We start from the raw sequence: 17,061 nt of genomic DNA, 5'->3' as shown, positions 1-17,061 counted from the left end.
GCTTGTAACAGAGCTGTGGAGAAAAATAATACTTCAAAAATAAACCTTAACTAAGCTATTCGCGTTTGAAATATAAGACCTAGGAGATATAACATCAAAGAGACATATTGCCATTATATAAACTCATGTTTATCATATATATCACAGCTAAAACCGAATAATTTAAATGTAAATCGAATTATACCTGAAGATTGTTCAAGTTTACAAGCATTTTTTTTCTCTTAGTGAAAATTATGTAACGCGTTGGGAGGCGTAGGGCACGCCACAAATTTGTAAATCTGAAAAAACATATTTATGTACATATATCTTGTTTGTATTGAACAGCTGAATGGTAAAGGGATAATATTCATAAGCGCAAATACGGGGGGGGGCTAGGGTGGGCTTAGCCCCCCCCCCTCAAAAAATTAGGTTATGCATACAATTTTAAAATAAAAAAATATATTTACTTATATATATATTTTAAAAAAATGTCCAGCCCCCCCAAATTAAAAATTGAAATTGCGCCTATGAAAATATTCCTCAACACCCGACTTTTGGAAAATTAAAAAAAATAACTGTTTATTTCCTACATAATTATTTTTTATTTCAAAAATATAGTGTTATAGTGTTTAGTTTTTCATAATTTATAATAAAACCAACAAATAACACAAAAAGTCTATAATATATTTGAGGTGTGTTGTAGATATTATAATTAGTAATTGTTTAATTAAAACTAATTGACTTAATTATATTTAAAATTGAATATCATCATTAGATACATACATTTGGGGAAGAAATAACTAATTATTTTAAAATGTAGAAAAATTAGTTGGTGGCACAAAAATGATTTAAAAAATATGAACTAATGAATAAATAAATGAAAATGGTATTCGTGAACTTAAAATTGCATAAATTCAAACAAAACATTCAACGTTAAAATTAACGCGGTTATGGTAATTTGTTAGAGATTATAATTAGCTGCAATTATTACACCATACGTTCTCTTTTTTTTTTTTTTTGTACTCTCAGTAAACCTTTTCTACCTATATGGTAAATTATCGCTCGTACTCATTATTTTCTACTGTTGCAACGTATTCGGTACAGAATAGTGTTTGAAATGGTATCGTTTTTAAATTATTTACTAATTTGTTTTCTCGTTAAAGAGTAAGTCAATACATTTTTTTTTCTGTATTTTTCGAGCCGTCGAGAGCAAAAGTGGTGTAAGTCACGAAAGGTTAAAGTAGAAATGCGTGTACGGTTTTTTGCCTGCCATCTAACGGACAACGAGAAAAGCAGAACACTAACTACTTTCGCAGGAAATAGATTGAAGTACCTATCGTGTTTTTGTGTGAAAACGTGACTTACACCACTTTTGCGCACTAAACGGCTCATATAGGATTATGAGCAACCAAGACATTAACGCACTCGAGTACACAAACTGTTGCGGTAATTTCGTTTTTTTTTTATAACTATAGAAAAGTGAGCGGTAATAGTATAGTATTCGGCGCGAACGACATTAGCAAACCGGAAAAAACTAATTGGAATAATGGTATGGCAGATGTGCATAACAGTAGGTTTCAACTGTCAAATAAAACCTAACTAGAAAAAAAAACTAATATTTTATCCCATAAAATTACATTTATTCCTTTGTAGGTAACGTTGAAAATATTACGCCTCGGGATTTGTTTACATCACCTATAGAGTTAAGTCTTTTGGAATCATATTTGTCAAATAGAAAAGTCTGTATACAATTTCTTCCGTTTTAAAAAAAGATACTCCCATTGATTGCTTATAACTGTTAATTTTGTTGTCTAAATAGGCCTATAACCAAAAGTCAAATCTAAGACCGATTCCAATCAGACAACAACAAAATAAAAAGCAGAATCGTCCTAAGCTTAAAGTTAATTATACTCCCAATCCTAAAGTTAATCCTACAATAAATTCTAAAATTAATCCTACGAAAAATTCTAAAATAAGTCCTCCTATTGATTCTAAAATTAATCCTCCTACTGATCCGAATAGTAATGCAAGTGTGCAGTCAACAAATAAAGGTGATGTATTGAAAAAAACCAAATCAGCCGAAGCACTAGATGAAGGGTTTGTAAAACAAGTAAGAAAATGGGCCCTTCTCAAGCTTTCGAAAATTAGAAGTAGCTACCAAAAATCAGAAGCGTTTAAAGAGGATACAAATGTAAGAGCTACTATATTCTATTATTTATTGTCAATAGGATCAATCTTATTAATTAGACTTGCAATTTTAACATAATTTATACGCGAAATACAACTACGTTGATTTAATATATCATTATGTATTTTATAACCAAAATATATACATTTTATGCTAGTCCGTACCAAGTCGAAGCAAATAAAATGGCAACACTGATTGATTTACCAGTTTGGTAAAAATACAAATAGCTTGTGTATTTTCAACATTTATTATTCAATTAACTCTTTGTTGTCAGTAATCTAAATAAGTTATAACATCAAGTTACTGCCAGCAACAATAAATGTTACAATAAAATATAACCGAGAAAACATAGTCACTTTAAGCGCCGTCTTTCAAATTAGTTGATTAATAAATAATGAAACTTATTCACTATGTGTACCTAAGTCCTTCTACCGTTGTACTACATTAATGATATACATATTTACACTATTTTAAAGCTTAATATGTACAGTCAATTGAGAGCTGATGCCATATCAAAAGGAAACCTAGTCGATAAATCTAATCACAACGAAATGAAGTTTACAAAACGTGGAACAAAAAGTAAAATATAAATTAAAAGTACAGCAATAAAAAAAATATTAGTTAATATCATTATTAAATAATATAAATATTAGACGTATTATCTATTATTCTCTCATGTGAAAAGTATTAAAAATATGTTTTTTATTTTTTCTTACTGTATAGAATAATTTTTTGTTAATCGCAGACTTAATTTTTAAATAACTATATTATTACAGATAGTTATATAATTCAAAATAGTGATAGTAATAATTATTTTACATTACATCTGCAGTCTAACTTAAATTGTTTTTGGTTTATCATACGTATTAATCGAATAAATATATATTTTATGAAGGCTTTAAGAAACCAATGGTATTGGCAAACGATATTATAAGTGTATGGCAAGTAAAATATCCTAAAATCATATATAGCAAAGGTACGTGCATATCTGTGGTAGGGTGTTAAAAGCAGCTACGCCACTTTTTGTAAATTTTCAGTATATCATATAGGTATGTTTTAATATGTAATGCACAAAGTGACAAAATATTATACCTATTATATTCATTATTAAGCTATTAACATGAAACCTAATACTTAAGAATACATTTTCCTGAAAAATTGCACTTTCCTGAAAGTTAAAAAAAGGACATATCAGCTTCTGCCATCCTGCCATAGATGTAATTAAATTGTTTTATTATAAATTATAATGAAATTAAAAATATTATTTTATTATGTATTCAAGATTATAAAAGGTACAAATTTGGACTTGGTGTAGCAAAATCTTCAAATGGCAAATTCTATGCAGTGAGTAATCTAACATGATTTTTGGGCTATGAGTGATATTTATAATTCTCTGATGTTATATAAAATAATAAATAAATAAGAAAATTTAAAAATATGATTTAATCATAAGTTGTAGAAATATTTGCAGTATTGCTTAAGGATTTGATATTACTTTTGTTATATTTATACCTAACGAATAAACTTTTGATTTACAAGTCGGTACTGTTATACATTTGTACACTCACAACATTTAAAATATAAAAAGTTCTTTATAACTATATTGTGTTTTATATAATACCTTACATAACCTAAATGAAAGCATTCACTTGAAGTAGTTGTTTGGAAAGCAACTATCCATATCAAAATTTATAAATACCAACTCGACTTATAATGTTACCAATAAATGAGCTGTTATCAATTTTATTGTATTAAATTCAAGACGATTTTCAAAATACCCCACAATAACGGCTTAGTAGGCAACTTATTATCCATGTAAGAATGTTACGGCACTCCGCAAATAAAATATATATTTCATAAACGTAATTTGTATTCAATGATTTCATTATTGTCGTTACCTAATCTGCTATCATCACAATAACAACTGTTTTCTAATGAATGGGAATTATAACATTTTAACGTATGTTTATCAAATGGAGCTTTAGCACTTATTAGAAAACATAGAGAGAACATAGGCTTCAAGGTCACATATAGCTTAACTGGCCATATATTTTATTACATATTTATTGGTCTTTTAAATGGCTGAAATAACGTTTTTTCGGTAAAACTTGGATTTAAACAAAATAAAATATTGGTATGTTAGTTTTAAACAAATCTTTAGTAACTTATCTTAATGTATACTACACTTTTACAGTAATTAACTTATTTCCTAGTCAAGCTAAAAGCTAAATTTTTTTAATGAGTAAACGACATTTTAGGAGGTATTTTAGACCTAAAAGTCTGACAAAATTACGCCTACTTAGGACAGTCCGATATTAGTTCTGTAATAAAAGTTCGAGTTATCTTATTACTTTACTAGGTTGTTTAGGAAACTAATTTTTTTTTAAAAACTTCAGTTTCTTGTAATTAAATAAGTTTAATTTGAAAATTTTTCCATAATGAAAAACAGCTTTTTGAATTTTTTTAGTTATATAGTCAGAAAACTCATACCTCTTAATAGAATTGAAATCGGACCATCCTAAGTAGTCGAAGTTTTGTCAGCCTTTTTTGTCTAAAACGCCCAAAAAACAGACTGCTTTCAATCCCCTTAATTATTAAACAATTTCTCAAACAAAATTAAAATAATTTTGACTGCTATTCAATAACCTATAGCGCATGTAGTGATGTTAAGTATATTTGTATTTTTACAAACAACTTATTAGACTAACATTGAATCATTTATGTTTAAAAAATATATATATATATTTTATATTCACAAAATATTGAAGTGACCATAAAAATTGCCGCGTTTAATTGCAAAACCAATGGCTGCACTCTTCTTCATTGATTATTAACTATTGTAAAAACTACAATCTAGTCTCTAATTGAGTATAAACGTTGATAATTAACTTTAAAATATATTCTAGCCTTTTTAAATAAGAATATGTTTTGTAAATATCTACTGTAGGTAGTTTAATCTTTCTTATCGGTGATGTAATAAAAAACACATTATTTTAAAAATAAAGAACATTTTAGTACATTATTCCTTGATCTGTATACTAGTAGACAATAATTTAATGGCCCTTAACTATAATATATTGTCCCTAATTGGCTCTTCCTAATAAAAATAAACACACGATATCTCCTATTGTTCTTGTAGCAAATCTATGATCAGAAGTTGTAACTGTAAGGTACTCGAATGGACCAAACAAACTTTTTTCTCGTATAGTTTTGGGACTTAAGGTCTGAAAACTCTACTTGCGTAAGTAGAAAAGTAAGGCCTAGATTGGGGCTATATCGTCCATAAAAATCTGTAATCAATTTTTTTTCTTAACAAAAACAAAACGGGTAAATTACACTGGCAATGTAAATAGTTTCTATATTATTATGCAATTGATTACGATATACAGCTCATGGGCTATGGGTAACGAATAGCATAATACGGATAAACAATAATATAACTTAAATAGATAATTGAAAACGCGTTAGAATATTATTATTTTGATAATTAACGTGAATATTTAAGACGGGTCGCGTTGTATGGAACAAATGAAATTCCAATAAACGGGAATCCCGGAAATGGTGTTCGAATGATATTACCGCCGATTTGTCTTAAAAGTCACACCAGAACGCGTCTGAAAATGACATAATATAATATTGCGAAAAAATAAAACATGATGTGTGTGTGCCTATATTTAATTTAAAATTGAAACAACACCTGCGCCGACTAGGAAAGGTTTTTGCGCTTCAAGTATATAGCTGTTGACGCCTGACGGAGAAGAAAGGAGGTTAAGTGCTCCGGTGGCCGCGATTATTATTTATTTCGTCGGTACTGTTTTCCTTCCATCTCTTCCGCCCTGTGGACGTGACGGCGGTCAAGTAGATAGGAAGGCGATATTATTATAATAGTGTAATAACCACCGACCGACAAGCAAACCGCGTTTTGGTACGAAAAACCACCGGTGGGGCATAGTATAAAATCAGAGTGTCGGAAGTGAGTGAAAGTGAAATCTCTTGCACGTCTCTCCGCGACCATATCTCCACTTACTGTGCCGTTCCTTCACGCCGAATTCTCGTCAACAGGTAAAACATTATTTTTTTAATTAACATTTGATTCACATTGCGCGTACAACTGATTTTTGTGTTAAATATTACAAAATATAACGTACACTTGATAAGAAATGTAATTATTATTGTCCGGCGTGTGTGCGAAACCTTACAGTGAGACACTATACGCTTGTCTGTAAACTGTCGTATGCGTGAAATGCTCGTGACACATACAGCTGTCGGTAAGGCTGTCGCTTTTTTCGATTCTCAGTCGATTAGAAGATAATGTTATACATATTAACCGTATGAAAAAACTTAATATTGCTGATGGTAATCGGTTTTGAAAGTTGTGAGTTTTTTTCCTCATAATTTCTCCTCTCTATACAATATGTTCCTATGAGAATCCGTAGGACACCAGGCTGTTTTCTATTTAATACTCGAGTTCCCTTGTAATATGGATGTTTAAAATTAATCCGCACCAACACAACGGGCTGGTGGTAGGTTTTTATAAATTTGTTTTTTGTTCGAGAAAATTCAGTAGAATTTAATTTGCATCCTCAATTATTATTCTCATTAGATCGTTATAATATCTTAATGTATGATTTGCATCCTAGTTGGACCTAGCCTTTACTAGTGAGGGATGTTTTCCGTTCAAGTTTAATGTCGAAATTGAAAATGGTATATTTCATATGCGCCCTATTAGAAAAAAATGTTTGCCATGCCAATAAAAAATTGCCCTACACGACGCCACAACGGCTTTGTCGGCTTCCATCGGCTGAATATACGTTTCACAGCCACGGCCAAAGGTCATCGTCCTCGCTTAAGAATAATCACAATAGTTTTGTGCGTGTATTATCGTCTGAAGACACTCGAACATAAAACCTATACCATCACCGTAGTGTTTTAAGCAAACTCTATTGTGTCTGTTTAAATCGGTTAAAAATTGTAAAAACATCTCCGGAAAACAAACGCCGTATATGTTATATGTTTTTAATTTTGTAACTGGGATGAACATTGCCGATGGCCGATGATATAACCGGTGTTGCACAATTCGGCGGGCCGACTAGTAGTATGTATAATAACAATAATGCATACGGGGCCGCAAGAACTACGGAAAACGAAAGCGAATGACCGGTTTAGTTGCTTCCGATGGGCGAAAGCAATCGAAAGTCTCACACACATACACACGTACTACAGCTGCATATACATACTCGATACTACACAGACATGCCCATTATTACATAACCCGCTATAATCATTTATTTGTTCTTACATTATATTATACACACACGCGCGCTAAGATACACGTAATAGACACACAACAAATAGCGGCGGTTACGTTTAAGGTCATCGCACGCGATATTATGTATTATCTCACTGGTTCTTGGCATTCCGCTTTTGAATTCACGGTCAAACGTTCACCTACAATTTACCGCCCAACGCTATTTTCATTTAACGCGCCGTCAGCTCGGATCACAATAATATAATATATTATATACATTTAGATAATAATGATAATAATCAATTGACCATTTTTTTTTCAGAATGTGGATCCTCGCGTTGGTGCTGTTCAGTGTCTTCGTGGCACTCCTCTCTTATTTGGACATGAGAAAACCCAAAAACTATCCACCGGGTATGGTTGTTGCACGCGGTTCTCGGCCTCCGTTGTAGCCCATAAAGAAAAAATGATCCGGACAGTTTTATTAAAGCCGTTACTTTGCCCACAGGTCCCAAATGGTTGCCGGTACTGGGCAGTGCGCTAACCGTGGCTTCACTCCGCAAACAGACCGGATACTTGTACCGGGCCACGATATGTTTGGCGGAAAACTACGGTCCCATCGTAGGCCTAAAGGTGGGCAAGGACCGACAGGTGGTGTGTTGCGGTTACAACGCCATCAAGGAGATGTTGACAAAGGAAGAGTTCGACGGGCGCCCGCAAGGGCCGTTCTACGAGACCCGGACTTGGGGCACTCGCAGAGGTAAGTCGCGTTCAAACGATTTTGGTCTGTACACCGACTATTTTTATATATACTCATGTTTTATAACGCTTTGTCGGTGAACAGGTCTTTTGCTGACCGACGAAGAGTTTTGGGTTGAACAGCGTCGATTCGTGTTGCGTCACTTGCGCGAGTTTGGTTTCGGCAAAAGGACCATGGCCGAGCTGGTCCAGGAAGAAGCCGTTCAGCTGGTCGAAATGTTCAAGGAGAAAATCGCCAATTCCAAAAACGGCCGTAGCAAGATATTTGCCATGCGCGACGCGTTCAGCGTGGGCGTCCTCAACACCCTATGGTCCATGATGGCCAGCAAGAGATACGACCCCGAAGACAAAGAACTCAAAGACTTGCAGGCGCTACTCACCGACTTGTTCGCTAATATCGACATGGTGGGAACGCTCTTCAGTCAATTCCCGTTCCTGAGGTACGTGGCGCCAGACGCTTCTGGATACACGTCGTTCGTTAACATCCACCAACGCGTATGGGCATTCCTCAGAGAAGAGCTGGACAACCACAAAAAAACGTTCGTGCTAGACCAGCCTCGTGACCTAATGGACGTGTACTTGCAAATGTTGCATTCGGATGACAAGAAAGACAGCTATTCCGGTAGGTCACTTCTCGTTGATCACAAACACATATTTTTTATTTATTACCGAATGATTTCCGTTTTAGAATCTCAACTACTAGCCATCTGCATGGACATGTTCATGGCTGGTTCGGAGACCACGAGCAAGTCGCTAGGATTCGGATTCCTTTACTTGCTTCTGAACCCAGAAGTACAGAAAAAGGCGCAAGAAGAAATTGACAGAGTGATCGGTCGCGATAGACTGCCTACCCTTAACGACAGGCCCAAGTAATAGTTTTACACTGTACCCTGAGCCGCTGTAATTACTAACATCGCTACTTCTACTATTTCAGCATGCCGTATTTGGAAGCTCTGGTGCTGGAATCCGTCCGGGTGTTTATGGGTCGTACGTTCAGCATACCACACAGAGCGTTGAAGGACACGACTTTGCAGGGTTACTATATTCCTAAAGTGAGTACAAAAATAAATTATTATTGGAAAGGCGGACTGTACTAGTGACTACCGTTATGTTAGACGGTTGTGAACGGAACCCAATCCGCTCCCGATAACAGATTCTTAACCGTTTACACGTTCTACTGTTGCAGGACACCATGGTCATTGCCAACTTTGCCGCTCTACTCAACGACGACGACGTTTGGGATTCTCCTGAGAAATTTTTGCCTGAAAGGTTCATCGGCGTCGACGGCAAGCTCATCGTTCCCGACGAGTACTTGCCCTTCGGATACGGTAAGCTCGAGCGAGCCTATTAAAATGCGGACGACCTAAACTTTTGCGTCTCTTTTTACAGGCAAACACCGTTGCATGGGTCAAACCCTGGCCCGATCGAACATATTCCTGTTCACGGCCTGTCTTTTGCAAAACTTTGACTTCGCCATCCCACCGGGCCAAAATCCGCCAAGTACTTTGGGAGTGGACGGTGTGACTCCATCGCCGGGAGAATTCGACGCCTACGTCACACTGCGTTCGTGATAACGCAATGACAATCGTTCTAACATTACTATACAAGACATCATAATAACACGCTTTGACTACTATGATACCGGACCATCTCGGCTAGTGGCATCCGCAGACGAGCCCAATAAAGGATCTTTATTTTTGTAAAAATTAACTCTAATATAATATTGTCCTTGTCGTTTACTATCGACACGTTACCTATAATTTAGAATAAGCTCATCGCGTACAAGAACGTTATAATATTTAATAACGTTGATTTTATAATAATACACTACGTTATAGAGATCGACGCCATCCCGTTGTTGAAAGTGGTAACGAGTGACTGACGTTCAAGTGCGGTAGTACTTGTAGGATACATTCCCTACTTAGTTGGAACCCTCTTGAACTCATGTCTGTCGCTGTCGTTTTTCACAATAGGGAGCAGGCTATTATATTGATGACTTATATATAATTGTATATTTTTAAATCAATGCATTAATGTAATAATTAGTTTTATAGTATTATGATAACTCGTCGTCGGCAGCTCGTGTCAAACCTACAAACGCACAATTGACACACTTGCTTATTTAGTTTTTTTTTAAACCTACCATATACTCATATCACAAGATTAAGATACGAATTAATGTTTGAGATTTTGTGGTTATAACTTGAGCCGTCGACGATGTAATGAATTGACTGACGGATCGAACTTTGTCCAAATCCGAAAAATAAATTTGTACTTATAATTATTGTAGCTGTATTAATTTTTTTTCCAATAAATTCTACATAACTTAAGAACGTGCTTTTTGTGTCCTAATTTCCTTTACGTTCGTTTCGCTCTTAATCTTAATCTCAACCACATCTGAGTGTTACATAATGAAAAACGTGCGGATATTATATGATATATAGTTTTATCTAATACCATAGCTGTTCCCAGACGTATACAATACTTGAGTAAAACTATAAAAATTAAAATATCCTTTATCGCAGTATTAGGAGTAAATTATTTTGGTAGTTTAGATGGTTAATAAAAGTATCAATATGTACCTTGCCGTTCAATGATACATCATAACGACTTAATGACATTTTAAAAACGTGTGCATCACTTCATAATAATTAGTAAACGTTTAACAGCACAGCAGTAGTATACAAATAGTTTTATTTGTATACTATAATTACAATTGTGCAATTAGAAAGTATCTGCGACTTTCGCGAAGCCAAAATTATGCATGTCTGCCAATCACGGCGCCAATTCCCGACTAACCCGACAATTTTATTGATATAATCTCAACTATGATGTCACTAAAAAAAAAAAGTCATGAGCTTTACATCATTACCTATTGCACAATAGTAGCAATAACAGTACAACACCAATGCTAAAGTATAACCTTGAAGTGTACTGCAGTGGACGAGTGGCCGTGTGGGTAAGGGGGCAGTGTATTAGCGCTCACTGGTCTGAGAATGAAATTTGAAAATAAGATCTCATTAGTATATTGATATGTTTACAAAATATTAAATTTTAACTTGATTTGAACTAGAGTTATAGCCAAGAAAACTAGACAGATTTGGTTATTTTGCAAATAACAATGTCAAAACTCCATTGGTTCTTTTCGGCCTTGATTTCCCATTATTACGTTATAGCCCTTCACACTCCATCGCGCCTAGTACTTGAAAATAACATATTTTATTATTATGTGTTTGCAGAGATTATAAGCTTTCTATGACAATTTGTTTTTAAATAACCTTATATTTATTTTTATTACTAAGATTTTTGTGGGTTACAGATGTAGTGGAACGCATATGTGACTTTACTAAGCCATAAAACCTATTCCCGGGCAATAAAGCCACAAGCAGTTATAATAATAATAATAATGTGGGCTATTAGGACTAGTGTAATAACTACAACTGCCATCGAATGTAGTTCGTGTACTCAAGTGTATGCTAGGTAGGGTTTAGGTATTTGGATTTATTACACCTGCAAATCGGAAACCGGTAATGTAACTATTACGAACGAAATTCCCAAGACCCACTCGTTCGTGGTAAGTCGGTCAACAAGTATGTAATTTTTTTCTTGTTCCTATAAATGTTTTGTTGTTTCCGGTACAGCGTGATTCTTTTCAGAGGTAGACATTGATGAAGCACCCCACAAAAATACTATTATAATAACGATAAGCATTTTATATAAGAAAAAGTCGTTTCTTACCAACTACGTTTCTTCCTTGGCACTATAATTTTATATCATATTTGATTTAAGCAAATTTATTGAAGACAAATTATATTATATAAAATATTGCGTTAAATTTTGTTTAATAAATTAAGTAACTTGTCATTTTTAAATAAAATGTACATATACATATTCTATCATATTTTATGTATCAATTCATGTCCAACTCTGAATCCATTATCTACAAAAGTACATTGTATATCAAGTGGTGCTATTAAAATGGAAATATTTTTCAAAATTGCCTGACATCATTCGAGTGTTTTTGAAAAATAGAAAATCTAAAACAACTATTACTAAATATTAAATACTTTTTTTTTATAGCCTTTATTAATAAAAAATATTTGGCTCAACAATTAGACAGTAAATAAATGAACACTTAATATTGTTTGTTTATAAATATTATTGCATCAAACAAAAATAGGTATGTTTTTTAATCATTAAACTATGTACCCCTGAAAAAATAAAGTAATGTATTAACAATGCACGTACTTGATTGGTTCCTTAAAAATATCTAATAAATAACGGGATAAAAGTAACAAAATACTATAGTTTTATAGAGTATTGAACTATTAGTTAGTAAGTACTAATAAAAAAAAAGATAAAAACGCTAAGACCCAGACAAAATTCTTTGAAGTAAGAAATAACAATCATTCAAGAATCTTCGTTACTGTATTTATAACAGTATACACTTAAGTTCTAACTCTAAATTATGAATTTTGCAAATAATTGCCTATACTTTACTCCTTAAACATAAGCGGAGTGGGTTTTAAGGAGTTTTATATAGGCAATATCTAAAAATAAAGGGGTTTTAATGAATTTCGACCATTTCAATTTATTTGTATAGGATTCAAGGTATTATTTTTAACTAGCTATATACATTATTACCTATTTATTGGTCGTTTAAATGGCTAAAATAACGTTTTTCGGTAAAACCGGGATTTTTGTGTTTCAAATGGCAATCACTACAAAAATTCATTAAGGAATTGGCAATTTTGCTGGTCGATGGCGCATGTGCACGAAACTAATGTTTGTGGTTTTTCCACAATAAGTGCAAACAAGATCACAATTAATGAAACTATCTCGAGGAAAGTTATCTCTGGTTAGGTCAGACAAAATAATATGTATAAACACAATCAATTCTAATGTATGATTGACATATTCATAAAGTTGCATTACCGGCACTTGATAATTACATATAATCCGGTATCATGCACTCCTAGGATAATTAACAAATCACAAACACAATACTTTACAATAATAAGTTAGCAAACTATCTTAACTGGATGATACAAAATCTGATAAATTTGATTTTTTTCTATAAAATGCCATCTTAGAAAAAATCTTAAAATTATTTTACACGAGCCAAATATTTTTACAAAACAGATGTTTCAAATAAAATGTATTTTCTACATTTAATAAAAAATTGTATCTAAATTATCCTTACATTTTCAGAGAAAAACTGAATAAAGTTGATTTAATGTCATATTCACTTTGTATTTTGTTCGTCACCAATTTAACAACATTTTTATCAAAAAAATATAAATAAATATAACATATTTTTTAAAAATAGTTATATGAATAAAAAATATTGGAAGTTATTATCAGGTACTTTATAATGTTGGCCTAAATCGCAAAGCTTTTCCAAACTGATAAATTTCTCACAAGAAGCAAATAACATTTAGTTAACTAAAAAATACGATTTCTCAATTTCATGGGTACATTGTTCGCCATTTAAGTAATAAATAATTATGGAGATATGACCTTAGTGATTTAGAGAAACGATAGTTACCCCGTTTTAAACAAATATTTAGTAACATATCTTAAGTATACTTCAATTGCACAGTACTTGACTAATTTCCAAGTCAAGCTAAAAGATTGAAAGCTTACAATGTCGTCAACAATTTTTCACAGTTTATTTTATTTAACTATAACTTAAACATATTTGTTATGAAAATACCAAGAAATGAATTCTACAATTTAATTTTAAAAAATGAATACTATTGCCGAGAAATTTATCTCGGAACAGAATATGGTTGTTCTTCTTCTGACTCGTGGTACTTGATATAGCTTTCTCTATGGCTAAAATCTTTTTTGTCTTCTTGCCAGCCTCTTTCAAGAGCTCGTTCATAATCAAATCTCTCCTTTGTTTTACCATACAGTTCATCAATTTCATCCAATTCATCCCTAAAAAACAATAATTGTAGTTAATTAATACAAAAAAAAATATTATCTTTTAATACTTCTAACACATTCAAATTCAATATATGCTAAATTTTTTGGATTTTATTTAACACCTAGGTATTATTATTTATTATAAATACAATATATATTGTAATATATATTGCAATGATAAGCAATGATATTATCAATTATTATGAATACATTTAAGAGAGCCTATAAACATATGTACATAATTTAAATTTATAAGGCCTCTGTCTCTCAGATATGTAGACCCTACGTGAGGTCAACATAGGACAATTTTATTTAAAAAATAAAATAATATGAAAATATTGAGTGAAAACAATTATTTTTATAGGATAGTTGTTTAATATTAACTACTAGTTAAGGGGAACGGAAAGCGTCAATTTTTTTACAAATAAAGACTAAAACGATGGGTTACTTTCCGAAATGTCTACTGAAACCGATTTCAATACTTTTTTGTTTGTTTTATAGTTTAACATCTTCTCTATGGGGGCTGAAAACTTGAAATCCGTTCGATAGATACACCAGAAAATTACTTCTACGAAAGTTATTTTTTATCAAACTTCTGTCGTAACTCGGCTTAAAATAACTTTATAAGTATTATAACTAGAAAATTGTAATATGTGTTAACCTTGAAATTAGTAGACATATGAAAAATAGCTATTAGATCAATTTTTGTCAAATATTGTCTATCCTATAATAAATAGCACTTTCCGTTCCCCTTAATGTAAAACATTTTAAATAGAACCGATAAAATTAAAAATTTTAAATGTTTTATTTGTTCTTAAATTTGTTCAAATGAAAATCTATTTGGAATTATGTTTTTAATATTTGTTTCAATAACAATGGAATTGTATTTTATAATTAAGTTTTTATTTAATACATTTTTATTTATTTACTTTTTAAATTTTAAACAAAGAACAAATAAATAAAATTATTATTATAATATTTTTAAAAATAAAATATTAACTAACAAATAATATATGATGTATGATATATGATTATGTAAAAAATAATTTATTAAAGAAATAATATTTTTAATTTTTCCTTTGTTAGCTATTAGTTTACATGTTTTTATAAACTTATTTTTTATTAACTAAAATTAAATAGTTTAATAATTTATATTTTCTTATAAAATCTAAGTACCTAGTCCAAATAATCAAGTTTAAAATGTATGTTAAACCATTATTATGTAAAAGTTACATTGAAATAATGTACTCATGAAATTTTACATCACCTAATTGAAAGTATACAAAACAAACCTGTATCTAACTATCCCATAACGAACCGCTGCAACTTTTTTGTTAGATATCGGGTCTGTGACATTGCCCAGTGGATACACTACTTTAAGCACATTGTGTGTAATAAGAGTAGTTAGTTTATTAGGAAGTTCTTGAATGAGAACTACATCTCCAGTTTTACACAATTTTTGTGGATCGTGAGCATAGAAAACTTCGTCTTTGTTAAAATACTAGAAGAAACACATGTAGTTTAAAGAAAAAAAATAACAGCTTTGCACAGTCGGTTAATACATAATGAAACACATGAAATATTACCATCAAAAGATTTTCATCCAATTCCAGTTTTTTTACAATGATTTTAGATGCATTTTTTTTGACAGATGGGACGCATCGACCCAAAAGCATCATCGACCGAGCTGCTCCGGCAACACTCATTGCTTGCAAGTAGTAATTGTATTATAATATATTTTTTTTTAATTAATAAAGTAAAAATAAGTATTTACAGTTCAAGCATAATAGTTACTTAGCCGACTTCGGACATTGTGATTCGTGAGGGCACCGGATAAACAGTAGTGATAACAATGGTATCTGTTATCATCAATAGATAACAGGCACGTGATGCATCTTGATAATATCCTTTTGATTGGACGTTGAGTTGTTAGTTTTATTAATATTACTGTAAAATTATATTTTTGCAAGGTCTAAGAACACAGTAATTGTGTGTACGTCTTAATTAGTTGTTTTTTATTTTAATATTAAAATAATTTTAATATCATATTTACTGTGTTAACATAAATAACCGCCAGATGGCGCACTAAATAATATAATAGCTTTTTTTATGCAAATTCAACTAGAACATAATAATTATTATAAAACTATTATAAAAATGTTATAAAAGACAAAATTTCAAAGTTCTTAATCGGACCCTTAGACCACTATAGTAAACCTTACACTTATTCAGTTATTTATTACAGTAGTATTTTAGATTTTTTGTATTATTTTTTTCATACAATCATCCGTAATTTTGGTGCTAACACGTGATAAAATTTGAAATCAAAACCTTCAAAAACAAATTCTGTACTATTATGGCATTAATATCAATATTTTTTTCTCCGATTAATTTTAAAAACAAATTATCAACTGCTCTGAAAATCTGTATCCAACCTATTTTGATAGACCATTTATGCAAACCCGGAACCTACATATTATGAGGCACTCAGATGCCAAACCAATTAACTCCGCTTATTTTTAAATTGCGAATAATAGCATGGTTGGATTAAAAGAAGTGTATAATTTTCAGTGGCCAAGATAAATAACTCCATAGTTGAATTTTTCACTACTAGAGTGCGCTAAGAAAATTGGCAGTTGTTCTTACATAGGTACATTGTTTCAAATAACTTTACTGCCTACTCTGAAAATTTTAATTTTATGGAGTTAATCAGTTTGGCTTCTGGGCGCCTCATATAATTATCTAAAACAATTATGTGAATAATGTGTACAGATACCTACACGGTACACCGTATATTTTAACCAACATTTAAGAGGTCAAATCCCCTATTTATTAAGAACTTAGGTATGGGCAACTTTTTACAAAAACATTTAACTGTGATGTGTAATTATTAAGTTATTTTAGAGATAAAAACACATTTAATAAAAAAAAATATAGAGGATAAGAGGAAACCGAGGGA

At 31.7% G+C, this 17,061-nt stretch overlaps 3 protein-coding genes across 4 annotated transcripts; 2 read left to right on the top strand and 1 right to left on the bottom strand.

Annotated features, from left to right (window-relative positions):
• The first annotated feature begins 1,019 nt into the window (after positions 1 to 1,019).
• Positions 1,020 to 3,732, top strand: LOC126835645 (uncharacterized). 2 transcript variants are annotated; one of them, XM_050568373.1, is made up of 7 exons: positions 1,020 to 1,143; positions 1,455 to 1,528; positions 1,633 to 1,718; positions 1,799 to 2,170; positions 2,644 to 2,746; positions 3,063 to 3,143; positions 3,450 to 3,732. In XM_050568373.1, the coding sequence occupies exons 1-7, from the start codon at positions 1,097 to 1,099 to the stop codon at positions 3,527 to 3,529; spliced, it is 843 nt and encodes a 280-aa protein (XP_050424330.1). In that variant the 5' UTR covers positions 1,020 to 1,096; the 3' UTR covers positions 3,530 to 3,732. The 2 variants fall into 2 exon arrangements, with proteins under 2 accessions (XP_050424330.1, XP_050424329.1); XM_050568372.1 differs by having other exon boundaries at positions 1,455 to 1,549.
• Positions 3,733 to 6,093: 2,361 nt separating this feature from the next.
• On the top strand, positions 6,094 to 10,508 carry LOC126835539 (probable cytochrome P450 303a1). The gene is made up of 8 exons (XM_050568199.1): positions 6,094 to 6,229; positions 7,738 to 7,826; positions 7,921 to 8,172; positions 8,257 to 8,793; positions 8,860 to 9,040; positions 9,106 to 9,223; positions 9,358 to 9,499; positions 9,561 to 10,508. The coding sequence occupies exons 2-8, from the start codon at positions 7,739 to 7,741 to the stop codon at positions 9,740 to 9,742; spliced, it is 1,500 nt and encodes a 499-aa protein (XP_050424156.1). The 5' UTR covers positions 6,094 to 6,229; position 7,738; the 3' UTR covers positions 9,743 to 10,508.
• Positions 10,509 to 13,821: 3,313 nt separating this feature from the next.
• On the bottom strand, positions 13,822 to 15,940 carry LOC126836021 (28S ribosomal protein S17, mitochondrial). Its single transcript, XM_050568969.1, has 3 exons — positions 15,689 to 15,940; positions 15,395 to 15,603; positions 13,822 to 14,114 (listed from the first exon to the last, which is right to left on the bottom strand). The coding sequence occupies exons 1-3, from the start codon at positions 15,806 to 15,808 to the stop codon at positions 13,943 to 13,945; spliced, it is 501 nt and encodes a 166-aa protein (XP_050424926.1). The 5' UTR covers positions 15,809 to 15,940; the 3' UTR covers positions 13,822 to 13,942.
• Positions 15,941 to 17,061: the final 1,121 nt, after the last annotated feature.

This window comes from Adelges cooleyi, unplaced genomic scaffold, assembly GCF_023614345.1.
Source record: "Adelges cooleyi isolate 19-005CV unplaced genomic scaffold, UGA_ACOO_1.1 ACOO_flye_CR_arks_rails_tigmint_CR_PRNA_23, whole genome shotgun sequence".
NCBI classification, from domain to species: Eukaryota; Metazoa; Arthropoda; class Insecta; order Hemiptera; family Adelgidae; genus Adelges; species Adelges cooleyi.
The sequence above is the reverse complement of the archived record's forward strand: the minus strand, read 5'-3'. Positions and strand labels throughout refer to the sequence as shown.

Coding starts and splice junctions, on each gene's coding strand:
- LOC126835645 (XM_050568372.1), top strand. CDS start 1,097: ATGGTATCGTTTTTAAATTATTTACTAATTTGTTTTCTCGTTAAAGA. Junction 1,144..1,454: donor ATTTGTTTTCTCGTTAAAGA/GTAAGTCAATAC, acceptor TTATAACTATAG/AAAAGTGAGCGGTAATAGTA. Junction 1,550..1,632: donor TATGGCAGATGTGCATAACA/GTAGGTTTCAAC, acceptor ATTCCTTTGTAG/GTAACGTTGAAAATATTACG.
- LOC126836021 (XM_050568969.1), bottom strand. CDS start 15,808: ATGAGTGTTGCCGGAGCAGCTCGGTCGATGATGCTTTTGGGTCGATGC. Junction 15,604..15,688: donor TGGATGAAAATCTTTTGATG/GTAATATTTCAT, acceptor TGTTTCTTCTAG/TATTTTAACAAAGACGAAGT. Junction 14,115..15,394: donor TATGGGATAGTTAGATACAG/GTTTGTTTTGTA, acceptor ATTGTTTTTTAG/GGATGAATTGGATGAAATTG.
- LOC126835539 (XM_050568199.1), top strand. CDS start 7,739: ATGTGGATCCTCGCGTTGGTGCTGTTCAGTGTCTTCGTGGCACTCCTC. Junction 7,827..7,920: donor ACCCAAAAACTATCCACCGG/GTATGGTTGTTG, acceptor CTTTGCCCACAG/GTCCCAAATGGTTGCCGGTA. Junction 9,500..9,560: donor GTACTTGCCCTTCGGATACG/GTAAGCTCGAGC, acceptor CTCTTTTTACAG/GCAAACACCGTTGCATGGGT.